Below are 26,408 nucleotides of genomic sequence, written 5' to 3' on the forward strand. Positions count from 1 at the left end.
TAGATGTACTTTGTGGAAGGAGGAAGATGCAGGAAGTTACCAATGGGGGGTGACTTCTGTGTGAAAGGGGAGTCTCACAAAAGAAGGCATGGACATGTAGTACAGGTGAAAGCTAGGGTGCAAAGCAGCACTGAGGAATACAGGAGAGAAGTGGCTTCAGAAACTAGGTTGGGAAGAAGAAGAAGAAGAGTTTGGATTTGGTATCCCGCTTTATCACTACCCGAAGGAGTCTCAAAGCAGCTAACATTCTCCTTTCCCTTCCTCCCCCACAACAAACACTCTGTGAAGTGAGTGGGGCTGAGAGACTTCAGAGAAGTGTGACTAGCCCAAGGTCACCCAGCAGCTACATGTGGAGTAGGGGAATCGAACCCGGTTCACCAGGTTATGAGTCTACCGCTCTTAACCACACTGGAAGGTGACATGAGCTTCGCAGATGCATGGGGAAACTCGGGGGTGGGGGGTGGGGTGTTAATGTGAGCAGAGATGGCAGGGGAGTAGAGTGAGCAAAGGCGCAGCCCCTAGTTTTACAACAGTTTCACAAAACGCCACATCCGTGTGAGACATGCATGAAAGCCATCTGCACTTACACAAACCCTTTGTTCTGAGCAACCTGTGTCCACGAAAGTATTGATAATGTGTCAATCACCTGCGTTGAAGAAGAGAGGGAGAGAGAGAGAAAGAAAGAAAGAGAGGTGCGTGGTCAGCAACACTGGACTTAATCTATGGGTACTTGATTACAGTGGTACCTCGGGTTAAGTACTTAATTCGTTCCGGAGGTCCGTTCTTAACCTGAAACTGTTCTTAACCTGAAGCACCACTTTAGCTAATGGGGCCTCCTGCTGCCGCCGCGCTGCTGGAGCATGATTTGTGTTCTTATCCTGAAGCAAAGTTCTTAACCTGAAGCACTATTTCTGAGTTAGCGGAGTCTGTAACCTGAAGCGTATGTAACCCGAGGTACCACTGTATTGACTTTAAAACATTAATATTCCACCATGTTTTGTAGACCCAAGGCAGCTTTTGTTGAAATGTCAAAAAGCAGAGCCAGTAATAATAACATACAGCAAAATAATAAAACCCGATGAAATAAACAGAAATTCAAGTCCATCCCAGAGACATCCCAGTCCCCAGTGCCCAGCCAGGGCATGCAGAGCCAGCCAGAGGAGATGGGCAAAATGGCACAAGATGAAGAGAGCTTTACTCAGTAGCCTGGGCTCAGGGAATGTCACTTTGCAGCTGGTTGTCCAGTTCTGGATTTATTTTTAGAAACACTTCTAAAGCCTTTACAACGTAGAAAATAACTAGAAGGAAGAACACGAACTAATTGTTAATTGTTGTAGTGTATCACATTGTACTGTTAACATTATTTAGCTGACATGTTGCATAAACGCCAATGAAATTAGTCTATGTTTCCAGAATGTTTGCATATAAATTAAGCCTTTCCTGTTGCCTTGACTATAATTACTTAAGGTGCAATTGTTCCATTTTAATTTAACAGAAAACATTCCGATAAGGCTACTTAGGAGACGTCATGCTTGCTGTATTTGGGGTGGGAAGTAAGAGCTGCTTTAATTCCAGGGTTGCCATAGGTCCTCTTTTTCCAAGACATGCCCTCTCTTTCATGATGAGAATCATCACAGAGATCCATAGTTAAAAGCAGAAGCTGGCAGATGTGTCCTCTTTGTTGCTCTTCAAAATATGGCAACTCTAATCTGCACGCATAAAAATACACTCAGAGACTATGAAGATGAAGGACAATGTCGGTTTCCTCAGTTCCCAGATGCCCCTTAAATAATAATTTCCAGAACAGTAGCAAACTGTTCCCTGGGGAGAGGGGTTGACTGTTTAACCACTTTGAGAATTGTAGCTCTGTGAGGGGAATAAGCACCCTCTCAGCACCTTAACAAACTACAGTTTCCAGGAGTCTCTGGGGGAAGCCATGACTTACTAAAGTGGTTTTATACTTTTAAAAAGCATTTGGGGCCTCTGTTGTTTCCATGATTGCTACTGAGAACTGATGCAGCACAGTGACTCAGTGTGAGAAGGGAATCCCCTGCTTCAAATTTTACCTCTGACTCAGCCATGAATTCACAGGGCAAGCAATCAGCCTCAGCTCCCAACACTATTGACAAGTCTTACAGGGCTGTTTAAAGAATTGCTAAGATAATGTGTGTGGAGTGCTTAAAATGTTTAAGAAAATCACTATATAAAAGGGCACAATCCAACCAAAATTAACCAATTTTAAGTCCCGTTTGAAAGTGAAACACATACTGAAATCTCTCACTTAGATATTAAGAATGCTCGATTCTGGCTGGATTGTATTGCTATTCTTATATTAGTCTTATATTAGTTCATTCTTTTGGTACTTCATGTATCTGCAATGGGTTCCCCCTCATTTCAGAATCTATGGCTCTGCAGTGCCCCTTGCTCTTAAAAAGGGGCTGAAATCTATGGCGCTGAAATCCAGCTGCGACAAGGATTCTGGAAGAACTGCAAGAATAGGGCCAGACTTGCAGCATCAGCGATCCAAGGAGTTGGCTAAGACAGTGGCCATCAAAAGAGATGATGTAAGCAGGGCATCTGACTCTCAACTGTCTGCCATCAAACCCAACACTCTGTACCTTGCTGGCTTCTGTTACAAAAACTTCTTTCTCAAAAGCAATCAGGAAAAGGTTGAGCAGGAATCTGTTTTAGGTCAAATTAGGCATGATGGGACTGCCAAATTTGTCTACTAACAGAACTGCCCCAGTCACATTTAAAACAGAAGGTAGGCAGGTTTCAACAACCAGTGTGGTGCAGTGGTTAAAATGCAAATAGTACTTGGCCATCAAGCTCCTTAGATGACTTTGGGCCTACCTCACAGGGCTATTGATAAATATGTGCCAGCCCAAGCTCATTGAAGGAGGAGACAACTTGGTTTTTCTCCATTCAGAAAAATTCAGCTGGCCAGCAATCTGCAGGTGCCAATGCCAGTAGAGAAGTAAGACCCCTTCACACCAAAAGTAATTTCTTATGTGTTTGACAGTTGTTGTTCTGTTATTTTACCAAAATAGATTTGTGTGGCCGAGGGATGCTGAACTCTCCTCTGCCTTGCTTCAGGCATTTTTCTCCATACTCATCTCCACTGCTGCGAGGAGAGAGGATTCAACTCCCCTTTTCGATGTGTCCCTTTTAATGTTAAAATTCGACCTTTGCCTGCTTCCTTCATTTTGTACGCGAGCAGACCAAGCTTGGATTGAGTTCCAGGTGGAAGACAGGGCTGGCTCAAGACGTTTTGCTGCCTGAGGTGAAGGACAAAATGGCGTCCTCCCCCAGGGCACCATCTTGTCCACAGAAGCCAGCTGGACTGGTAGTTGCCTTTTACTCCAACACTGGTGAAAGGACAGTGTCTCCCAGTGCACTTGAGGGCCTGAAGCTAGTGCAGCTGGTACAGGGCAGGCTAAGTGACACTCAAGCTCTGGCTGTTCCCCCTACCTCAGCATCTGCCACCTGAGGCAGCTGCTTCCTTCTGTCTCATCATAGGGCCGGCCCTGGCATAAGATAAGCTACATTGTTGTTGTTGTTGCTTAGTCGTTTAGTCATGTCCGACTCTTCGTGACCCCATGGACCAGAGCATGCCAGGCACCCCTGTCTTCCACCGCCTCCCACAGCTTGGTCAAACTCATGCTGGTAGCCTCGAGAACACCGTCCAACCATCTCGTACTCTGTCACCCCCTTCTCCTTGTGCTCTCCATCTTTCCCAACATCAGGGTCTTTTCCAGGGAGTCTTCTCTTCTCATGAGGTGGCCAAAATATTGGAGCCTCAGCTTCAGTGAGTCCTTCCAGTGAGTACTCAGGGCTGGTTTCCTTAAGAATGGATAGGTTTGATCTTCTTGCAGCCCATGGGACTCTCAAGTCTCCTCCAGCACCATAATTCAAAAGCACCAATTCTTTGGTGATCAGTCTTCTTTATGGTCCAGCTCTCATTTCCATACATCACTACTGGGAAAACCATAGCTTTAACTATACGGACCTTTGTTGGCAAGGTGATGTCTCTGCTTTTAAGGATGCTGTCTAGGTTTGCCGTCGTTTTTCTCCCAAGAAGCAGGTGTCTTTTAATTTCGCGACTGCTGTCACCATCATACCCCCCTACACTTCTCATTCTATGATCCTTCCATTCATTTCACTCAATCTTTCCACGCTTTTCTCTGCAGCCAGGCAAACATTTAGCTAAGAATGGAAACCTTGTGCTAGCATTTTAAAATAAACCTTTGGCTTAAAGGAAACCTTTTGCAGCAAGACTGCACGTGTTACAGGCTTCCTCCTCTAGAACATGCCCACTGCAACTCTTCTGCGTGGTTCGGCTGCTGCATTTCATATCCTGTTGTGGGCAAGCGCCTGCTTGCTTTCTGGCCCACTGAGCAGAGAGCGGGAGGTCAGGGAATGTTGTTTACATGCTGTCAGGCAGCTCCCAAAGCTTTGGTGTGAATACAGCAGCTCCCTCCTTCAGAGGTAATGCTGCGCTCAGGGCGATTTTGAACTGAGGCTGACGACTCAAGACGTTTTGCTGCCTCAGAGATTGTGAATGAACACGCAGCTGCTTGGAATGATAAAATGTGGGCAGCAGATACAGTAAATGAGAATATCTGCCTGCCTGGAAGGTCTGGTAGACACACCTGTAGGGAGGGCTCAAGCAGTGGTTTAAACCACAAGTTCCTTCTTCCTTATGTATGTTCCCTTTTGTAAAAAAGTGCTTAGAACTCATTCCCACAACACTTGGGTGACGCCACCTCCCTCTTTCTCTTCTGGCTCCACCCTTGAGGCATCAGACATGGCCAGCACTTGCCCCCTGGCTGGCCAAGCTGCCATCTTCTGCCCCATAGAACATTCTTGTCTTGAGGTCAAAGCTTCAAGTGGCGTTGAAACTCTAGTTAATAATAATTTATAACAACAACAACAACTTATTATTTATACCCCGCCCATCTGGCTGGGTTTCCACAGCCACTCTGGGCAGCTTCCAACCGAATATTAAAAACAATACAGCATCAGACATTAAAAACTTCCCTAAACATGGCCGCCTTCAGTTGTCTTTTAAAAGTAACATAGTTGTTTATTGCCTTGACATCTGCTGGGAGAGCGTTCCACAGGGCGGGTGCCACTACCGAGAAGACCCTCTGCCGGGTTCCCTGTAACCTCACTTCTCACAGCGAGGGAACTGCCAGAAGGCCCTCGGCGCTGGACCTCAGTGTCCGGGCTGGATGTTGGGGGTGAAGACGCTCCTTTAGGTATACAGGACCAAAACCCAATGCAGATGTGACTGCAGGTGTTATTGCAAACAAGGAAGCGGTCATGACCTCTGAACTTGGGCTTATTCTTAAAGATAATTTGTTCCCTAATATAAATCACTTATTTGTTATCAAAACCACGAAGTATGGCAAACGATCATTATTGATAAATACGGATAAATAGCATGTTTCAATTATTTTGGCTGTTTCCTGCCGGTTGCACTCACTGAGCACTGCAGCACCAGCTGCTAAGGGATTTTTGACAGAGTCGGAAGTGGGGCTTGGCTTGGGAATGGGGGTGTCTGCATTTCCTCAGGACTCCTGTACATACAAGTGTTTTAAGAGGCATGGAATATTTGGGTGTTTTCTTGAAGAACCACAAAAAAGCACATGAGTTTTGGGCAGCTTGCATATCCATAGCTTTTCTGTGCAAGCATGCGATCTGTTTAGAGCATGCACATTTTATGTGTCATGTTACAGCTGAGTATTATATTTACATGTATCAGTTTCAGTTTGCTAGCATGTATTGCACATGGAGACTATTGGCTATTGTGGCTATGATTTTTATTTTACAAAGCTATATTTTATGTATGAAACAGATTTGTATCACATTCACAGGCTACCTTGACTCCTTTGATGACAATAACAAAGTGCCTATGAAAACTGTATTTTTGTGAAGAGGGCAGATGAAGCAATCAGACCTTTGCAAAATCCCTGACGTCAAACAAGTCGAAGACCTCAAACAAGTCGCTCTTGCGCAGACCAAACTTCTCACAGCATGCAGCGAGGAAGGTTCGGATGTTCTTGAGGCACAGGAACTGGAAGGAGAGCACAGAGAAGGAACATAAGCTGAGAATGAGACTCAGCAACATGACCACCATGGCTCAACGTAGTGCAAAATATGCAGCGCATTCAGTTCTATCACTGCCTTCTAGTTCCCCCTGGATTCTGCCAGGTTATCCCTAACTCTAAGCAAAGCTGCCAAGGGTGTGTGTGACCAACAGCAGATCTACCTGCTCTAAGGGATTCCCCAAACCTATTTTTATTCTTATTCTTACTATGATGTAAGCAGTACCAACAGGTTTCCTTCTAGCACTTTGCATGTACATTAATCTGTTACATATTTTAAAAAAACATATATTTTGCTTTGTTTTAAACATCTTTATTGAAAGTTCAAAAAGTATATAATTATATGTGCACTAAACATGGTGATATGTAAATAAAAGAGAGAGAAAGAAAAAGAGAAACAGAACCCGTGTAGAAAAGAAAGTAAAGGGGGGGACGGGACGGGACACAAAACTGTCTATTTTACAAGGTTGTTATTGTACTTCACCAGATCTTAACCTATTACAGTATTTGTAAGAATGGATTCCAAATTTCACTGAATTTGTCCATGGCAAGTCTGTGCTTATATGCAAATCGTTCAAGTTTGTATAAGTCTTCAATCCAATCGTAGAAGGGAGCCGCATATTTCAAATTATAACCCTGAGACACAAAATTTAAAGCCGGTGGCAATTAACACTTCTGAATTCCTAGGTGGAGCCATGGAGCAAAATTTAGCAGAAGAGATGGGTTGAGAGGGAATGACCTTGCAGCAGCACAACTAGACGCCCAAGCTGCAACAAAACATGTCTCTCCTATATCAGTCTCCACACTCACAACTGGTGCTGTAACTCTCCAATGGTTTGACTTCGCTCCGAATGGCACACTCCTCTGTTGTCTCCCAAGACAGACAGATGCCAACAAGCGCATACATGAACTCAGAAAGTTGAAAGGAGCAAGCCCTGTTTGATTTGCACAATTGACTTCCCCATCCCATGTGGATGGGGACATACGACCATGTTTCCCCAACACGTTTACTTCCTGCCAAAAAGTGCTGAGTGGCATGGCTGGCTGGGATGGTTATGTGTTCATCACATTTTTCAACCGCAGTGAGGTGGCTCATCATCCCTTAAATATGGCCAGCTAGCAAAAGACCCATAAAGGTCAGAGTGGAAAATTCCAGTCCTTTCCACCAGCCCCACTCAACACACCCCATGCAACCACTTGCTGCCCCAACTGTACCAGCACAGACAGTTTGAGTTAACTCTGCCCCATGTACCTTCTGTGAAAGAAGAAGTGGTATCACGGGTGGCAAGGAGCTGCAGAGTTCTTCCACACTTCCGTCAGAGACACTATTGCATCTCTGGTAGAGTAAACAAGGCCCTACCTCCTGTTTCCCCACAGAGATTATGAGGTAAAGTACATGTCTCTCCACACCTCAAGAAATCCTTGCCCTCCTCTCCTGTCTTGAACCCACATCCTGGGGGAATTTGTGGGCAGGGCAAAGCGGTTTTGAACTCCCCACTTTTTAAAAAAATGAAATAAAAACACAAGCAAATTATTATGAGTGATGAGTCTGCTGCATCATAATCTGAACTGGTACCAAGAACCAGATTACATTCCTTGTCTGGGTTTAGTCTTTTCACAGCCTTTTCTTGGAGGGCACATTTAATGCCTAGTATTTCAGAATTCTAATCTTATGGGAGAATAATAATAATAATAATAATAATAATTTATACCCCACCCTCCCCAGCCAAGACTGGGCTCAGGGCGGCTAACACCGAGTATAGAACAATTGGTTAAAATACAACTTAAAAACAAGATTAAAGTACAACATTAAAATGCAGCCTCATTTCAGTAGAAACTCAAATCAAAAACTTTTTGGGGATGAAAACGTCAAATCTTCACCAAGGCCAACTATCCAGGGCCAGAAAAAAGTCAGGGAAGTCCCCAAATAGGAGTTCCATCACAGAAGGAAAAAGGAAAGAGGGGGAGGGGACCAAGTTGAGATATAGAAGAGATAAGAAGAGAAACTATGTGTCTCCCTAAACTATGGTGAACCTAGTTATGAAGATCAAATTTTATCTTCAGGCTGCAGATAAATATCATTGTCACAGGCCATTTTCTCCTCAGAACAAGAGAACAGCACCAAGCCAAAATGGACAGCTCCCACTGCGCAAAGCAGACGTGGCATGAAACAGGTGCCAACGAAACCACGTGCACCAGCTTCCATTTCTTAGAATGCAGTGCAAGATGGAGGGGAGCTGAATTTTGGCATCGCACAGGGCACCGCTGAAATTTGAGACCCCAAGATCGGCCATTGAGGTTGTTGTATCCGCCACTTTTGTGTTGTAAGGACTGACATTTGTTCTGATTCAGCTCATGGAAAGTGTGGGGACACTGGCACACATGCCACACAGATGCAAATATTGACCACCCATCTAGATCTTTCACAAAGGTTGGTTTTTTGGTTTTTGGTTTTGCAGTAGAAGAATTTTAGAACTGTAGAGTTAGAACTGTAGAGCCAGGAGTCATCTAGTTCAACCCCCTATAATGCAAGAATCACAACTCAGGCATCCCTGCATCCCTGAGAGATGGTCACCCAACCTGTTTAAAAACTTCCAATGAAGGGAAGACCGCCATCTCCCAAGGGAATCCGTTCCGCTGCCAAACAGCTCTCACCATCAGAAATTTCTTCCTGATATTTAGCCTTGAGGGCTCTTCCACACTTGTCCTGTGATTTCTAAGCACAGGTCCAAAAGGCATTTCTCTTCCCTCAAGAAAACCTGCTGTTTACTGCTGAATCAGAACAAATGTCAATCCTTACAAAATAAGAGCGGCTGATCTTAGGGTCACAAATTTCAGCAGTGCCTTGTGTGATACCAAAATTCAGCTCCCCTTTGCCTTGCGCTGAATTCTAAATAATAGTTGTGGCATCCCTGGCAGCACCCCCGAGGCTCTGTGCCCAGTAGTAGCGTAGCCAATGGGGGACGGGGAGGGTGGGTGGTGCTTATTTTGGGGGCAGCGCTCTGGAGCACAAAGTGACACCCAAGTCCAGATGCCCCGGTATGCCGCTCCCAAAATCAGCACAGCCCAGGGCTGGGCTCCCAGCACGCTGGGCTGCTGCGTCCCCCTCTGCTGCCTTCCCCTCAGCGCCCTCCAGCAACACTCAGGAGGGTGCCTGCGAATGACCGCTGGTGCCCAGTGTGACTGAACTGGTCATGCTCCCCTAAATCTGCCTCTGAATGCTTAAAGCCACCCTTTGGGGAGCAGCCCTGCTGATCAAGCTGCTGTTAAAGGCACTAGAGCAGGCTAAGATGGAGTCTTCTGGTTATCATTGAGCTACCATAGAATCAGAGATGACCACAAGGGTAATCTAGTCCAACTCCCTGCAACGCATGGAATCTTTTGCGCAATGTTTGGCTCAAACCCATGAGATTAAGAGTCTTATGCTCTACCAAGTGAACTATCCAAGCATGGGGTTGGTTGGCAACTCTTGCTGGAACTTACGTTGAAGCAAAGAGGCCTGGGGATCTCGACCAATGGAAAACTATGAAACCACTAAACTGTTATCTAGGTACAAAGCAAAGGCCATTTGGAGGACAAAATATGAGGAGCGGAATATTCAGTTGAGAACAAGAAGTACTCATAAAATCAGGCAAGCCCTCATCAAAGACAACTGCAATATGGTCTTGTTTTGATCATCTGTGGCCACCCTGAGGTATTTGAACTGGAACAGGTGCAAAGGAGAAGAACTAAAATAACTACCCAAATAGGGAACTTACAACAAGAAGTGGAACACACAGGGTCTGCTTAGAAGATGAGGCTGCAGTCCCTTACCAGGAAGTAAGGTGCATTGAACTTAGTGGGCATGTGCAAAGCACAACAGACCACAGAAGTGCACATTCTACAAATAAATTTGAGGCAGAGGATGGCTGAGGTTTATGTTGAAGACAGGGAGGGTTCAAGAGACTGTATTTCAAGGGCTGTGATGTTGTGCCTCAGGATCCTTTGCAAAGCTGCAGGAGGTGTTTGGACGCAGCTCTTGGCTCACACTCCAGCTGTGTGTTTTTCTGATTCAGTCTCTTTAACCACATCCCCTTGGCAACAGCTGTGAATACCTCTGCTTTCAGATTGATTAAAAAAAATTAGAACCAGAATCAAACTATCAGCTCAAGTCTAGAGGGTTTCTTCTAACAGTTTACAATAAAAACCGAGCAGTGATGAAAGCCTTGAAGCACACCATAGGTCGGACATTGCTGGTGTCCACATTTTCATGATCTGAGATCTAAACCTGGATCTGAAAAGTCTGACTCGCTCTTGGCCTATCCCCTCAGATTCCTGCCAAATTTTGTATGCAGTCTAATTAAAAAAAAATTTGTGTGTGTGTGTGTATGTGCTAGAAACTTCCAAGAGGATCCAACAAACTCAAGAGAGTTGTGTTTCTCTTTTTTGTGTCTTGGTAAAGATTGCTTATCAGCACTTCTAAAGGAGTCTCTGTGCCAAAAAAGGAAAGTGAAAGGGATCGGGAAAAGATGCCATTCTGAAATGTCTGTACTATCGCAACACTAGAGGTGTGTTCCAGTACTTAAGGGACTTAAGGAGGGCACAGGCCCACAGATTTGCACAGGCATTCAATACACCTGACCACAGTATCCTTCTGGAGTGGCTCTGAGAGTTGCTCCACCCCTACTTATAGAGTCACTACCAGAGAGTAGCACTAGGGCAGCAGTTCCCAATTGGTGTTCCCAGTGGGTCTGTGGCACCATAGAGTTATCAGCATTTTCAAAAGTAGGGGGTCTGTGGCTTGGCTTTTGAAAAACTGGAGACCCACAGTACTTAGCTAATTGGAAACCACTGCACTAGGGGATTTTTGGTTGACTCCATGGCAACTCTGTGTCTTGGGACCTTCGGCAAGCAAAGCACAAGCTCTATCGCTGCATCATGAACTGCTAGTTATGACATTTCCGAGAAAGGCCTAATCTCCACTCATTTACACAACGATGGCAATCTTTTCTTCCCCAGTGCTCAAAATTATCTTCCCTCTCAAGGCTTCCTCTCCATCTACACTATCACAATCTGCCTGTTACTAAGACACGCATAGCTTTAGTTTTATTTTTATTTTTTAATCTCTGATGGCTCCTTCTCTCCTAGAGCAGTTACACCAACTACCTTACAAACCCAGTCCTTGATTGGTTTCCCTCTAATTAACACCTGGCCCCATTCAACAACTGGGTGTGCATGTTTGTTTATAGGTTTGTAACCTGCCAAAGCATCTGGAATGCTAAAGGCCTTCTAAGTTGTTCTAATATTCAGGCCCTCCCCTCAAGATACATGGCTCACTTGACACCCTCTGAAAGTGGGATGGGGGTGGGACTTCAATTCTCCAGATGTTTCTAGACATCCCATCACCCCTGACCCCACTGGCCATGCTGCCTACAGCTGATGGGACTTGGAGTTCAACAACATCTTCAGGGTCACAGGTTACCTGGTTCCAAAGGCTATTCCAAAAGAAGGATACAGATATGTTTTAGAGACCACTATCCTCTTCCCCATACTACTTTTCGTCAAAACTTTGCCACAGGTACTTCACCATCCTAAACAACAAATAAATAAAAGCCTTCTCTCCCACCCCATGCAATTCAGCACAATTCACACCCCACTCTTAACATTTCCAGGTTTTCTTTTCTTCCTTGCATCCTCAGAGAACAGGCCTCCGAGACATGGACTTTCCATGTACAGTGGCACCTCGGGTTACATACGCTTCAGGTTACAGACTCCGCTAACCCAGAAATAGTGCTTCAGGTTAAGAACTTTGCTTCAGGATGAGAACAGAAATTGTGCTCCGGCGACACGGCAGCAGCGGGAGACCCCATTAGCTAAAGTGGTGCTTCAGGTTAAGAACAGTTTCAGGTTAAGTACAGCCCTCCGGAACTAATTAAGTACTTAACCCGAGGTACCACTGTATAACATTTCCTTGGAAAAGATGCTCTATACAGATTTAGTTCTTACAAGAACTGAAAGGGGTTCTGCTATATCGTTCTGTCTAGTAATGACTCTGTGGTTCTCCCAAGGAAATATTGTCACCTGAAATGGGTGTGCCACAACTTGTCCACCCCATAAGATGGCCACTTGCGCTTCGGCCCAAAAAGGGACACAGATTAGCAGGTGGTAATTTATCAGGATAGATGCAAATACAGAAATAACCATAACAATTTAAATCACAATACATCTGTCCACAGTGGGGAAGCCTTATCTTTCAGTCACACTTGGACCAGGCAGCCGTTCTACTAACAGAGCACACCTTCAAACAAAGGACTGCCCTCTGCAAAACAGGCCACCCTGCCATTCCAGGAATCCTTGCAGTGCTACCATATAGACTGGTGACTGGGGGCGGCCGCCGAGACCACATAACACCGGTCTTGAAAGATCTACATTGGCTCCCAGTACATTTCCAAGCACAATTCAAAGGGTTGGTGTTGACCTTTAAAGTCCTAAACGGCTTTGTCCCAGTATACCTGAAGGAGCGTCTCCACCCCCATTGTTCTGCCTGGACGCTGAGGTCCAGCGCCGAGGGCCTTCTGGCGGTTCCCTCATTGCGAGAAGCAAAGCTACAGGGAACCAGGCAGAGGGCCTTCTTGGTAGTGGTGCCCGCCCTGTGGAACACGCTCCCATCAGATGTCAAAAAGATAAACAACTACCTGACATTCAGAAGACATCTTGTGACATCTTAGTGTATTTTGGGTCTTTGTTGGAAGCCGCCCAGAGTGGCTGGGGAAACCCAGACAGATGGGCGGGGTACAAATTTATTATTATTATTATTATTATTATTATTATTATTATTATTATTATTATTATTATTAGCATTCAGATCACAGATGGCCATGCACATCCCAACCATGTGTCCTTGGCCAACATTGCAAGGGATTAGGGGCACACACCTGATCAGTACCCCCAAAATATAACCACTACTTAGAAAACACTGGGTTGCTTGTTCCTTCAGACTGGCCCTTTCATCATAGAAATGTATTTGGGGGGCTTTCTTGGAATTTTCTGATTTGTTATGCAGAATTTGTTATGGCATTCTGATTATTTCCTGGGGCAGGAACTGACCACTGAAGTCCCAAACTCAAAGGTGAGCACTTGCTGGCCTGACGTCCCTTTTGGTCCATTCCAGCCTAGGATTCTCAGGGTCAAATGCACAAGCCAAGCACTTCATGTGAACCAATGACCAAGGAAAGAGAACTGAGTTTCCAGTGGGTGACTCAGAGTCTGGGAAACGCTCAGACAGAGACTTGAGCAGCTGTAAGTATTTGCAAGCCTAACTTCTCTCTTCCACCTCCCAGCGGTGGCTCCAGACAGGGGAAAGATCCTCTGAGCAATTGTGCTTGAGTGGAAACCCATGTTATCATCTTTTGCAGAGGAAACCCCCCCCCCCCCAGCATATATAAGTGCTGTGTATGCAGAGCTTGGATTTTATGCATGGGGATGCAGGGAAAGCCCTTCTCTTGCCCCTTCACCTGCCACAATTCCCTAGTCCTCTCCATAGCTGTCAACTTACAGATTTGAAAATAAGGGATCAGCAGCCAAAATGAGGGATTTTCTGGACACAGTATGTTCAACTTCGGAGTCCCTCTGAGCCAAGGCAGAAAGCCCAGCCAGCAGCCAAACGAAGCCTCAAGCGGTGGTTCCCACAGCGCAGCAACCCGGCAAAGGGGATGCAGCAAGGAAAACCACCGCCACCTCTCCGCTGGGAAGCGCTGAGCAAAGGCGAGTCCCCAGGCAATGCGGCCGATTTGATCAGCACAAGTCATGCAAGCTCCACCCCCCAGTTCTTAGACTCCTTATTGGGTGAGCAATGCAGCCAAGCAACACAGTTGGAGCCTCCCTCTTCCCTGGCTGGCAGGCAGGGAGGGAGAGGAGCTGCTTTCTTTGAAACCCAGGAAATTTAAGGGACATCATCAATAAGGGACAGTAGCGGGACGCGGCACTGGATAAGGGAGTTTCCTGCCAAATAAGGGACGGTTGACAGCTATGGTACTCTCCCAGCTCCCTGCACCCCGCAGCTGGGCAAAGAAATAAGTCATAGCCCCAAGAGCAAAGGGAGGAAGGGAAAGCAACAAGGTCTTTACTTCTTACCTGACTCCTGATCCCACTGAAGCACCTCCCCTCCCCATATCCTCCAACCTTCTTCAGATGAAACTAGGGACATTTCTCGCTCTCCTTCAACTAACCCTCCTCAACCCTCCTTTTTTGCACCCCCGCAAAACATAGCCTATCAGAAGAAGGGCGAGTGCCACCCACATGACACCAATGGGACACAGTACACATGCCCTCCACTGTCCTGAGAAAACCCATTAGTCCTGATTTTATTCTTTTGTAGATTTACAGACATATAGTTAAAGCCATGGTCTTCCCAGTAGTGATGTATGGAAGTGAGAGCTGGACCATAAAGAAGGCAGATCCCCGAAGAATTTATGCTTTTGAATTATGGTGCTGGAGGAGACTCTTGAGAGTCCCATGGACTGCAAGAAGATCAAACCTCTCCATTCTGAAGGAAATCAGCCCTGAGTGCTCACTGGAAGGACAGATCCTGAAGCTGAGGCTCCAATACTTTGGCCACCTCATGAGAAGAGAAGACTCCCTGGAAAAGACCCTGATGTTTGGAAAGATGGAGGGCACAAGGAGAAGGGGACGACAGAGGACGAGATGGTGGGACAGTGTTCTTGAAGCTACCAGCATGAGTTTGACCAAACTGCGGGAGGCAGTGGAAGACAGGAGTGCCTGGCGTGCTCTGGTCCATGGGGTCACAAAGAGTCGGACACGACTAAACAACAACAAAGATTTACAGAAAGGAAAACACACACCAATAAATAAATTTTAAGTAAAGAGAAAGATTAGATGCAGACACACACAGTGGCGGAGCTTCATGCTCCGGCACCGGGAGGAAAGGGGGGCAGGCTGGGGCGTGGCAGGTGCGTGTCCTGGGGGCGTGGCCCCAGCGTGGGGGGGGGGCAGCCACGATGGCACCCCACTGGGATCGTGGTGCCGGGGGTGGTGTGCTCCCCCTACCCCCCTCTTCCTCCGCCAATGGATGCACAAAGCATATTTTAAAATCAAAACTCCTTGCACTCCACTCTGTTGCCCTTTCTTGCCACCCAGAGCAGCCCTGTCCTCTACCTGCCTCTCAGAGACAGTGTACCACACAGGGCTGGTCCTTAGCTAGAGCTGTCATACGTCCGTATTTTCCGGGACACCTCCAGAATACTGCAGTCAGCAGCAGTGTCCGGGCGGTAATCGGGCAAATGTCCGGGAAAATCCAGACGTACGGCAGCCCATTTGGGCAAAACTCAAAAAGGCCAACAACTGCAGCCATGGAGAGGCAGGGAGACGCTCCCTCGCAGCAGCTGCAGCCACCATTGTTGCTCGGGAAAAGCGCTGGCTCATCCTCTTCTCTGAAGTTGGCAGCAGCGGCACTGGCGGGGGAAATACAGTGGTACCTCAGGTTAAGAACTTAATTCGTTCTGGAGGTCCTTTCTTGACCTGAAACTGTTCTTAACCTGAGGTACCACTTTAGCTAATGGGGCCTCCTGCTGCTGCCATGAGATTTCTGTTCTCATCCTGAAGCAAAGTTCTTAACCTGAGGTACTATTTCTGGGTTAGCGGAGTCTGTAACCTGAAGCATCTGTAACCTGAAGTGTCTGTAACCCAAGGTACCACTGTGGAGAGGTTGGGATCAAATCCGAAGCTGGGATCGCTTTCGTAATTCCAGGACTGTCCTGGAAAATCGGGAGACTTGGAGGGTATGCCTTCCCGGCCACAAAGGTAGCAGCAAAACAGAGCAGACCAGCAGCTCTCCAAGAAGGAGGAGGAGGAGGAGGAGGAGAAGGAGAAGAGTTTGAATTTGATATCCCGTTTATCACGACCCTAAGGAGTCTCAAAGCAGCTAACATTCTCCTTTCCCTTCCTCTCCCACAACAAACACTCTGTGAGGTGAGTGGAGCTGAGAGACTCAGAGAAGTGTGACCGGCCCAAGGTCACCCAGCAGCTGCATGTGGAGGAGCGGAGAATCGAACCTGGTTCACCAGATTACGAGTCCACTGCTCTTAACCACTGCACCACACAGAAGCAGGTTATCCCACCGCAGCATAACTATCTCCCCCGAGTCCGGGGGATCAGTGGTTATGGACGTGCTAAAGCTTCACTCATTTCCACTGATGCATCATGAATAGGAAGTATGTGGGAGTGGCCACATCAGCAAGAAGCAAATTCAAGTCAGTACAGTATACTGCAAGAGCACCCTAGGGCTGTAGCGCATCAGAGGTGTATTTTTAAAATGGAAAATTTTAGTATGAAAAGTAACTTTTTCTTGGGGGGGGGGGGGAGAAATGGATGCCACACAGTTTGCAGCAAATGCCATGTCACCATTCAGAAATTATTGAGGGTGCAAGGAGCCCTGAATGCAGGAGCGTGTAAGTCCATCCCAGTACAGATCGCCTTGAATGCAGACTAAAAGTGTTGTCTGGAGGAGCTCTTGAGAACGAGGACTTCAAGGACAGGGAAACTAGCCCAGATAAAACAGCATTGGCAGGGGACCATTCAGAATAAAAGAAGCAACGTTGCTTAAATCTTCCTCGACTAACCATTTGATTTGTGTAACTGGGAAATAATTTGCATCCTATGCAGATTAGGCTGTTGGGATTTGGGGAACTAGAATGTCGGGATTTGGAGAATTTGAATACCCTACTTTTGGAGCTCCTACTAGTTCGGTTATTAAAAAAACAACTTCCTGAATAGTTCGCCTGCAAACTTGGCTGCCTTGTGACTCGCCCTTGACTCCAAATCGCTTATGAATAAAAAATTACAAAGCCCTGTACAATTTTGCTTCCTGGTTCCTTCATTGTGAGCACTGTCCATTTATTCCTTGCTAGTCTTTTGGACTATTACTAATTCAGATCATGACCCGCCACCTTATCCCATGACAGCTGCAATTCCTTCCAAGTCTTAGAGAGAGTATTTGTCAAGACGTTGTTTCTCAAACACTCTCCACAAATTCTAAAAAAAGGTTGTGAAGCTGGGGTACTTCCTTTTGCAGAAGCTGTGCTGAATCTCGAATGGACTTATAGGTACAAGCAACAGAATATTGCAATGTTTCCCTACTTTTTATCGTGGAACAGATCATTCTTGTTCAGGGATCCTAACAGCCTGGAAGAAGAGCTGTCAAGGCTTTGAGAGGGAATAGCTTCAGTAGTAAAGGGATAAATGCCACACACATGCATTTGTAGAATCAATTAATAGACTCATGTAGAGCCTAACTACATAATATTTTAAATTTTATGCTTGCAGCAACCACAGGTTTTAATATTATTAAAAACCAAGCATGGGATCCAGATCTCAGGACCACAGTATACAATCAATCTGTATTACTGTATTTTTTGCTCTATAAGACTCACTATTTCCCTCCTAAAAAATAAGAGGAAATGTGTGTGCGTCTTATGGAGCGAATGCAGGCTGCGCAGCTATCCCAGAAGCCAGAACAGCAAGAGGGATTGCTGCTTTCACTGCGAACCGATCCCTCTTGCTGTTCTGGCTTCTGAGATTCAGAATATTTTTTCCCCTTGTTTTCCTCCTCCAAAAACTAGGTGCGTCTTGTGGTCTGGCGCGTCTTATAGAGCGAAAAATGTTCACAGATTGCTCACACCACACTGATCCTGATCTAGTTGAGGAGGGAAGCACATTTGATGGTTGTTTTTTTAAAAGAAAACAGATCCTGATACAGTGGTACCTCAGATTAAGTACTTAATTTGTTCCGGAGGTCCGTACACCTAAAACTGTTCTTAACCTGAAGCACCACCTGAAGATGCTGCTCCGCCAGAGCACGATTTCTGTTCTCATCCTGAAGCAAAGTTCTTAACCTGAGGTACTATTTCTGGGTTAATGGAGTCTGTAACCTGAAGCGTATGTAACTTGAAGCGTATGTAACCCGAGGTACCACTGTATTATTGCAACAAATGCACTTATAGTAAAGTGTAGGTTCACAGTCTGTCTGACTTCTGGTTTCTTAGGACCCTTTTCTGGCTGCCTGTTTCTCTCTCCCTCTTGGTTCAACTGTCATCAGCATTTTGTAAGCTCACAGCTTCTTGCTGGACAGTTTTTCATTGTTTTAACGTCTATTCTAAGTCACCTTTGTGCTCTCTGGGGTATTTTTTTTAAAAAAAACATTTTCCTGTACTTCTGCAAGCCCTGGGTTTCCCCAAGTCTGCTGATACTTCCCTCTTGTTTCTCAGTGGCCTCAGCTTAGCAACAATCCTTGCACCACTCGGCGCATGAATTTGCTATTAGAAGGAGTGATGATCATAATTCCAGGCTTCGTAACATTTCCCACAAATTTAGACTTGGTGGCTCTTCAGCCAAAAAGGTTCCTGGAGCAGCTACAGATAGAAATGGGAGCCGAAATCACCAATGTTCCCTTATTTGTCCCATGTCCAGAATGGAAATCGTTCCAGTGCGTACGATTGGTATTCCCTGTTGTTGTGATTTTCAGCCTGCAAAAAATTTGTAACAATATGAAACTGATGACAACCCTCCCCCAACTTGCACTGGGTTTCCTTTGCACTGAAATGAATGGTGTGGAATAACATAATGATAATTTAAGGACATAATTTATTGCGTAAAAATTCACCACTGCAGACCATTGAGACAAATATTGTAGTTTTTGTTGAAAGCTGAACTGCAGCAGAATAGAAACAGAGATGCTTGCAAAAAAAATACAAGGCAGAACACAATGGATGCCTTCTTACATCCCTCTGGAGAGGTCTGTAATTATTATATCTCGCCCCTCATAAGACTGGGCTGCCTGGGAAGGAATTTCTGCTTCCACTAACAGCATGACTAGATGCCTAGGGTGGCTACTGCAGAACTGCAAGCTTTTATCAGATCAGTCCAGAGATGAGTTTTGTGGGTACAACAAACTCTGGCAAATATCTGTATTCTGATCTAAAAGCATTGCAAGGGAAACAACAAGCAAGGAAAATACTTCAAGGAAATGTTCTGCTTTCATTGACATACTTCCTAGTGCACATCAAACATTTATTTTTCGGTCGGGCTAAGCTTGGATTCAAATGCCCTCACAGTAACAGAAAGCAGTCAGGTAATGTTTACTTTAATCATGAGTATAAGTACTTCAGGCTACATCAAACCATGGTTTGTCCTTCTATAATTTGTTTAAAGCATTTTCACTCTTCAGTCAAAAAGGTTCCCAGAGTAGCTACAGATCAATAACAAGGCAATAACAATGCCCTTTGGTGCTCAATTTAAAAGACATGACAGAAAAGGTAGAAGAGGGGAAGGGAAAAGAAAAAAAAGCAAATTCAGGCAGCAGTTCTTACAGTTTTTATAAAGTCCAATTAAGACAGCAGAAATCCAGGTTGCCAGAATGATTACTGTTAGGTGACAGATGATGCAAAATAAGGGCCAAAGGCAGTTGGTATTTCAGCATAGCCCATGGAATATCCCTGCGTCCTTTCTCTCCCTCTGCCGCAGCCTAGAGGAATAACCACTGCTAGATGATGCAAAGTCAATGGCAACTGGACTCAAGCTGTTTTTGAGCTGTTTTGGTGCAAGTCCCTACCTCATCGGCAAGCCATTCAAGCAGGGAACTGGCACCCCCAACAAGTATTAACCTCATTCTAGTCCTAAGAATCAGATCCATTCTGCAGATTATAAGAGGGTAGCATGGAGAAGAATGTCGAAGAGCTGCTACAGCAACCCTGGGTGCCAACTTATGATGTGAAAAAACCTGGTATCTGGGGGAAAGCCTGATCGAATATGTTTGAAGCACTGCCTAATTTTTAATATAGTGGGCTGAGCATGTGCCTGGATCCTAGAGCGGGAAACAAGATGTGAAGGCAGCACACACATTCCACTCTTTTGCAGGTGACTCTTCTGATGTGCCACGTTGCTTGGGCGGCATCCATCTTGCCTCAACAAAAGCTGTGCCTAAAAAGAAAATGCACAGCCATGCATGCTGCAGCTTTGCATGGCAGTGTGTTAAATGGGGTGGTGGGCTGAGCCCAGAAGCCTGGCTCCCTTAGTACAGTGGTACCTCGGGTTAAGTGCTTAATTCATTCCGGAGGTCCGTTCTTAACCTGAAACTGTTATTTACCTGAAGCACCATTTTAGTTAATGGGGCCTCCTGCTGCCGCCGCGCAGCCGGAGCACAATTTCTGTTCTCATCCTGAAGCAAAGTTCTTAACCCAAGGTACTATTTCTGGGTTAGAGGAGTCTGTAACCTGAAGCGTATGTAACCTGAAACGTATGTAACCCGAGGTACCACTGTACCTTGGTTGTGCATTACAGTGTTACCTCGGGTTAAGTACTTAATTTGTTCCGGAGGTGCGTTCTTAACCTGAAACTGTTCTTAACCTGAAGCACCACTTTAGCTAATGGGGCCTCCTGCTGCCGCCACGCCGCCAAAGCCCGATTTCTGTTCTTATCCTGAAGCAAAGTTCTTAACCTGAAGCACTATTTCTGGGTTAGCGGAGTGTGTAACCTGAAGCATATGTAACCTGAAGTGTATGTAACCTGAGGTACCACTGTACAGAAAGCAAGCAGTTGTCCAAGTGATCACAAATGCTGCTGAAGGTGCCAGCACAAAAAATACCTTACAGCTGGCTCAGACACCAAACAAACAAAACAGCCAGGACTTCCCACCAAACACTTCAGTTGCGTGGGCAACACTAATCTGCCATGTCTCATTGCCAGGTTTCCTTGCTTCCCCCTAAGATGGACTGAGTCAATAATACTGGAGCCAATCCAGAGAGTGGGGAGCCTAAAGGTAAAGGTAAAGGTACCCCTGCCCGTACGGGCCAGTCTTGACAGACTCTGGGGTTGTGCGCCCATCTCACTTAAGAGGCCAGGGGCCAGCGCTGTCTGGAGACACTTCCGGGTCACGTGGCCAGCGTGACATCGCTGCTCTGGCGAGCCAGAGCCGCACACGGAAACGCCGTTTACCTTCCCGCTGGTAAGCGGTCCCTATTTATCTACTTGCACCCAGAGGTGCTTTCGAACTGCTAGGTTGGCAGGCGCTGGGACCGAGCAGCGGGAGCGCACCCCGCTGCAGGGATTCGAACCGCCGACCTTTCGATCGGCAAGTCCTAGGTGCTGAGGCTTTAACCCACAGCGCCACCTGCGTCCCTACAGAGTGGGGAGCTACATGTGTCCTAATAAAACCCTAACATTCAGGGCTTTTGTCAGCTGGAACTCACAGGAACTCAGTTCCGGCACCTCTCAGGTGGGCGCCATTGCCATTACAGTGGTACCTGGGGTTACATACGCTTCAGGTTACATAAGCTTTAGGTTATAGCCTCCGCTAACCCAGAAATAGTGCTTCAGGTTAAGAACTTTGCTTCAGGATAAGAATAGAAATTGGGCTTTGGCGGCGTGGCAGCAGCAGGAGGCCCCATTAGCTAAAGTGGTGCTTCAAGTTAAGAACAGTTTCAGGTTCCTCCGCAACAAATTAAGTACTTAACCTCTGAGGTACCACTGCCTAAGAGAACAAGGCAGCTGAGTTCTGGCACCCCTTTTACTAGAAATATATTAGCACTGCTAATATTCCTTTCCCCAAGGCCAGCCCAAGACATTTTGCTGCCTGTAGAAGGACAAGGTGGCTCTCTTGCTCCTTGCACAGAAGCTGTCTGGGCTGGCAACTGAATATTATCTCCATGCTGGCAATGAAACAGCGTCCACCACTCCAGAGGATGGCAGAGTAGCTCAAGGTGTGTAGGGTAGGCCATGTGGCACACACAGGGTATACTTTCCCACTCTGCTAATGGTAGGGCCGGCCCAGCCCTAATCAACAAGCTAGACTTTCCTAGGGTGGACATCTGCCTTACTCCACAGAGGACATAAGGAGAGAGAGCAGGTGCCTTGAAATAGCCCATCAGCAAAAAATTATGTTGTATGTAGGAAAGATAAGATGAAATGGTAAAACCAGTAGAGTTGGAAACAAACCTCATAACGGGAAAGTTTAAGAAAAGTGATGGATAATGAAAATAATAAGAAACAAAATGTATAAGGAAACTAATATAACTAACAGTAGTGGTAAATGAATACAGACAGACAACAATAACTGTATAAACATGAGGACTTATTTGTTTATGGATACACTATGGACAAATATGGAAAATGAACGAAAATATATAAAATGGAAGAATAAAATTATGTGTGATATAAAAACCATAAGAAGGAAGGAGGGAAGTCAGCTCTGAAGAGCAAGTATAAATGTAATACAATATGTGTATGTGGAGTATCTAATTGAAAAACTAATAAAGATTATTTGAAAAGAAAAAAGAAAAAAAGAAATAGCCCATCAGCTGTTAGCACCTGGGCTAACCAGGTCACCTGGTCAGAGTCTTCTCTACTTTAGTTAGATGCATTGTATTTAAATTTACAGTAATTAGTTCTACTTCTGCCTATGCACATCCAAGTTAACATATGCAAAGAATTATGTAAATCTGCCCTCTTTTTGACCAGTGCTTCTTCCACTGGGTTTTTTGTGTGTGTGTAATGTGCAAGTGGCCGCACTCGACTCGCCAGATCTCATTGAACAGCCGGGTTCATATACTTGTTGGGGAGAGAGCAGAATATGGGCAGTTCCACAATGTACATTTAAAATGCATCCAATGTACATTTAAAGTACATGGCCTCCCCCTAAAGAATCCTGAGAACTGTTGATTGTGAGGGGTGCTGGGATTTGTACCTCTGTGAGAGGGAAACTGCAGTTCCCACAATTCTTTGCAGGAAGTCTTGTGCTTTAAATGTATGGTGTGCAGCTCAAATTCAAACAGTTTGAGAAACAACGTCAGACAAATACAACTCGCTAAATGCCAGGCAAGTCAGGCCATGTACAATGAGAGCCAAGAGGAAATGGCTGCAGGAAAATTCTCTTCCCTGTAGGCTACACTGCCGTGCTATGAGATATGAGACTGTGCTCCCATACACAAAAGAGAAATTTGCCTAAGCAAAACCAAGCTTTCTTCCTTGACACAAAATGTCTCCCCCACCTCACCCACTACAATTGCCACTTGCCCACAAAGTTTACAGAGTTCTCAGAAATATGAGCTCTCTTCATTTCTAAACAAACAGCAAGTTTCAACCTGTTGTGCTTGGGAAATACTTCAGAAGGCGAAGGCAGCATCTGCTAAATCGAATAAGGTCTGGGTGGTGCTTCTACAGGTGAGACCTCATACTTTGAAAACCTAAGCCCACAAATGATTCTCCCTCAATTTCCATCCAGCCACATATCACCTGCTGTCATTTTGGTATGACTTATCAATTGCAGAAGTTTTCTTTTTTTGAAAAAAAGACCCACAACAACACCTAACTGTACAAGAAGTTAACTGTCATGGTCAAAATGAGCACCCCTTATTCTCATCAAGGTTTCTGATTCCAGAGTTTGCATTTTATGATGAAAAATTCACCAGCAAGGGCCTAACATTCAAAGGAACCACGCTCAATTTAGTCTCGTATACGATCTACACACAGGTCTGTATACATTCCCTTCTTACATCTTGACTTGAGTGGCCACAGAGCCTCTCTTGGGCCATATCAGCTGCCTGCAGCCATGGCTGTTCACATGCTGGTCATGCAACCTCAACTTAGGTTAGGCCTGTGTCTTTCCATATGTATATGTCCCACATCACTCTTGCATAACCCCTTTCCGTGGTTCCTCCTTATTTCCACCAGCCGATTTCACCTCATCTCTACGCATGCACATACACCAGCAGAGGCATCAGCCCTCCTGTCTCACAGTCAAAGCGAAATCTACACATCTGTCCCACACCACTGTGCACCTTGAAACCCCTCCCCATCCTTGCTTTGCACAGCAGCTACAGGCAGACCAATACTTCCCCACCCACACATGCAAGATCACACAGCAATTACTTCCTCAGAGGTAGCTTAACCCTTTCCCCACCAGATTCGGCGTACAAATACGAGGTGGATTTCATGCTCCTGCTGATGGGTGGTGCGCTTAATCACATGCTCTCTCTTCCTGCTATCACAGCTCGCATATTTTGTTGGCATAAATCATAAATACCACACTCGATTCCCTTGCTCTTTACTCTTGTTCTTGCTGCCTAGATCCTCTGACACCTGCCTCTCTCTACCCCAAATTATTCAGAGGCTAAAATCCCAAATCCCAACACACAAATGTCCGTGGGGATGTCCAAAAGCTGTAGATTCCCTCAGCGACCAGTGCTAGCTTCACAAGCTCCACTGAAGAATTTGCGATTGCGAGACTGTGCTTCCACCCTGCTCTTTCTTCAGAGCAACGCAGACACAGAGACCTTGCTGGCTCAAATGACATGACCCTCTTTCCCTTGCCTCGTTGCTTACCTGGGACATTTGGGGGCGCAAGTTGATCTCTCGCAAGTTGACAGCGTGAGCCGTGAGGTTGTTGAGGAGCTGGCAGAGTAGGACGCCATCGCGCAAGGCTTGGGCCAAGTCGCAGACCTGGGCACCCTCCCAGGTCACTCTGTGGTTGGGGGGCAGCACCCGGCACTGGATAAGCCAGCGGGCGCATTGCTTCCACAGCTCCATTCTCACCAACACCCAAGGGGCTGCTGCTGCTCCTGGGTGCTGTGCTGGGGCCGCTTTCCACTGCCACCAGCAGCACCCTTCCTGGCGGCTGCGAAACTGCAACAGGCGACAGCTTCCTCTTTTGCAACTGACATCAGACCACAAAGAGAGAAAAAAAGGGCCGGTGTGGGGGCTGGGGAACTTCCTCACCCCACCCCGGAGGAGGAGGTGCCAAAGAAGAAGCAAAAAAGCCCAGCTTTCACTCAACTTTGCTCAATTCTTTGCCAGGAGTTCAGGGTGCTATAAAGGCCTCGCTTTTCTAGCAGCAGTCATGGGTAGAGCTGTTTTCTGACAAGGCCCAGCTAAGGTGGTGTGCCTTAGTAGACAAATTTTGGGGTACAAAGCCAGGAACCAATATATTTCATGTTGCCTCTCTTGGCAGCGTACAGATTTTTAAAAAAAAATACAAAGTCTGAAGACTGGGCTGGATCTTGAAGCCATGAGGTGCTTGGGGGCAAGTAACATTCATTTTATTTAAATGGGGTACAAAGCCGCGCAGCTCCCCTGCTTGCTGGGGCGCCCCTGAGAGGCCAGCACCCTGGCGCGACACACCACTAAGCCCTATGGGAAGGATGGCTCTGCAGCTGCGCTTTCCACTACTGTGGGAACATAGTGAAGAGTAAGGACATGGCATCCCATTTTACCTCAGGTGCTACCCCACTCTGCTGCCATGCCACCCCCCTCCCAGCAAAGCATCCCTTCTTACCTGGTTGTGTGGTGGCAAAGCAGACGTGACCACAGCAGGTTCTGGTGAGCTCTTGTGAGGTTTTGGCAAACTCTTGCCAGGGTTCCTGCACGGGGACGGCTTCTTGGGCTTCTGTGCCTGAGGCAATTGCTTCAGGCCACCTCATGGGTGGGCTGGTCCCGGTGAAGATCCTCTCCTGACCTGAAGATCTTAAGGAGAGGGCTCATTCCTTCCCCTTACCAAGCGGTCCCAACATTTCTTGTGCTACCCCCCCCCCACCAAACTAGCATCTTCATACCATTGGTATGGAGAAAATACACTACAAATATCATTACACCTGGTCTCTGACTTCAAAAAGGGCTCTGCCCAGACACAGTAAATGAATAATCCTACCCTTATCATCCTTACCCATCCTAAAATCTGCATGTGTGTGTATGAAAAACTCAACAAACGACATAATTGGCTAGCTAGCTAACTCGAATTCTAAATATTTTTAAAAAGAACCAAACAAGAAAAGCAACATGAACAAGTCAAGAAAACCACAGATCTTTCCTCTGAGCTCTCTAAAACAGTCAGTTGGAAATGAGAACATCTGAGCAGCGATATGTCATGGCCTTCATTGTTGAGCACGCATGACATCACAGAGGACAGGCAGAAGGGAAAGGTGGTTGGCTGAGCTGCTGTTTAAAGGGTCCTTGCACAACCTTGATATGATCACAGGGGTGCCAACTTGAATTAAATATTGAGGGGGCCCAGGTAAGCCCCACCCTGCATAACTGATCAAATGACACGGCATACTCACACCATTTGAATGGCAATGCTCATCAACTTTGGGAGGGCCTGGCCCCCTCAAATATTTTATTGGGGTGGCGAAAGGAACTCAGAGTTGTCTCCTGTGATATATCAATCGCTGTTTCTTGTGAGGTTAAGCAGAAATTGTAGCCTAAAAAGGTTTTAGATTTAAAAAATGACCCTGGCTCTGCTTTCTAACCCTTAGAAGA

General features: G+C 46.1%; 1 protein-coding gene across 7 annotated transcripts in view; it reads right to left on the bottom strand.

The window, feature by feature from the left end:
• VAV1 (vav guanine nucleotide exchange factor 1) overlaps nucleotides 1-26,208 on the bottom strand; it is a 66,728-nt gene extending 40,520 nt beyond the window's left edge. Inside the window, exons 1-3 of one of the 7 annotated variants that reach the window (XM_083718739.1) lie at nucleotides 25,801-26,208; nucleotides 5,963-6,079; nucleotides 588-646 (exon numbers count right to left, since the gene is read on the bottom strand). In XM_083718739.1, the coding sequence (XP_083574865.1) occupies nucleotides 588-646; nucleotides 5,963-6,079; nucleotides 25,801-25,833 (209 nt within the window). In that variant the 5' untranslated portion in view covers nucleotides 25,834-26,208. Of the gene's footprint in view, nucleotides 1-587; nucleotides 647-5,962; nucleotides 6,080-24,479; nucleotides 25,025-25,428 lie in introns of those variants that run through there. The other 6 variants (XM_083718741.1, XM_083718737.1, XM_083718736.1 and 3 more) reach the window with 6 other exon arrangements.
• Nucleotides 26,209-26,408: the final 200 nt, after the last annotated feature.

This window comes from Podarcis gaigeae (assembly GCF_964106915.1).
Source record: "Podarcis gaigeae genome assembly, chromosome: 17".
Taxonomy (NCBI): domain Eukaryota; kingdom Metazoa; phylum Chordata; class Lepidosauria; order Squamata; family Lacertidae; genus Podarcis; species Podarcis gaigeae.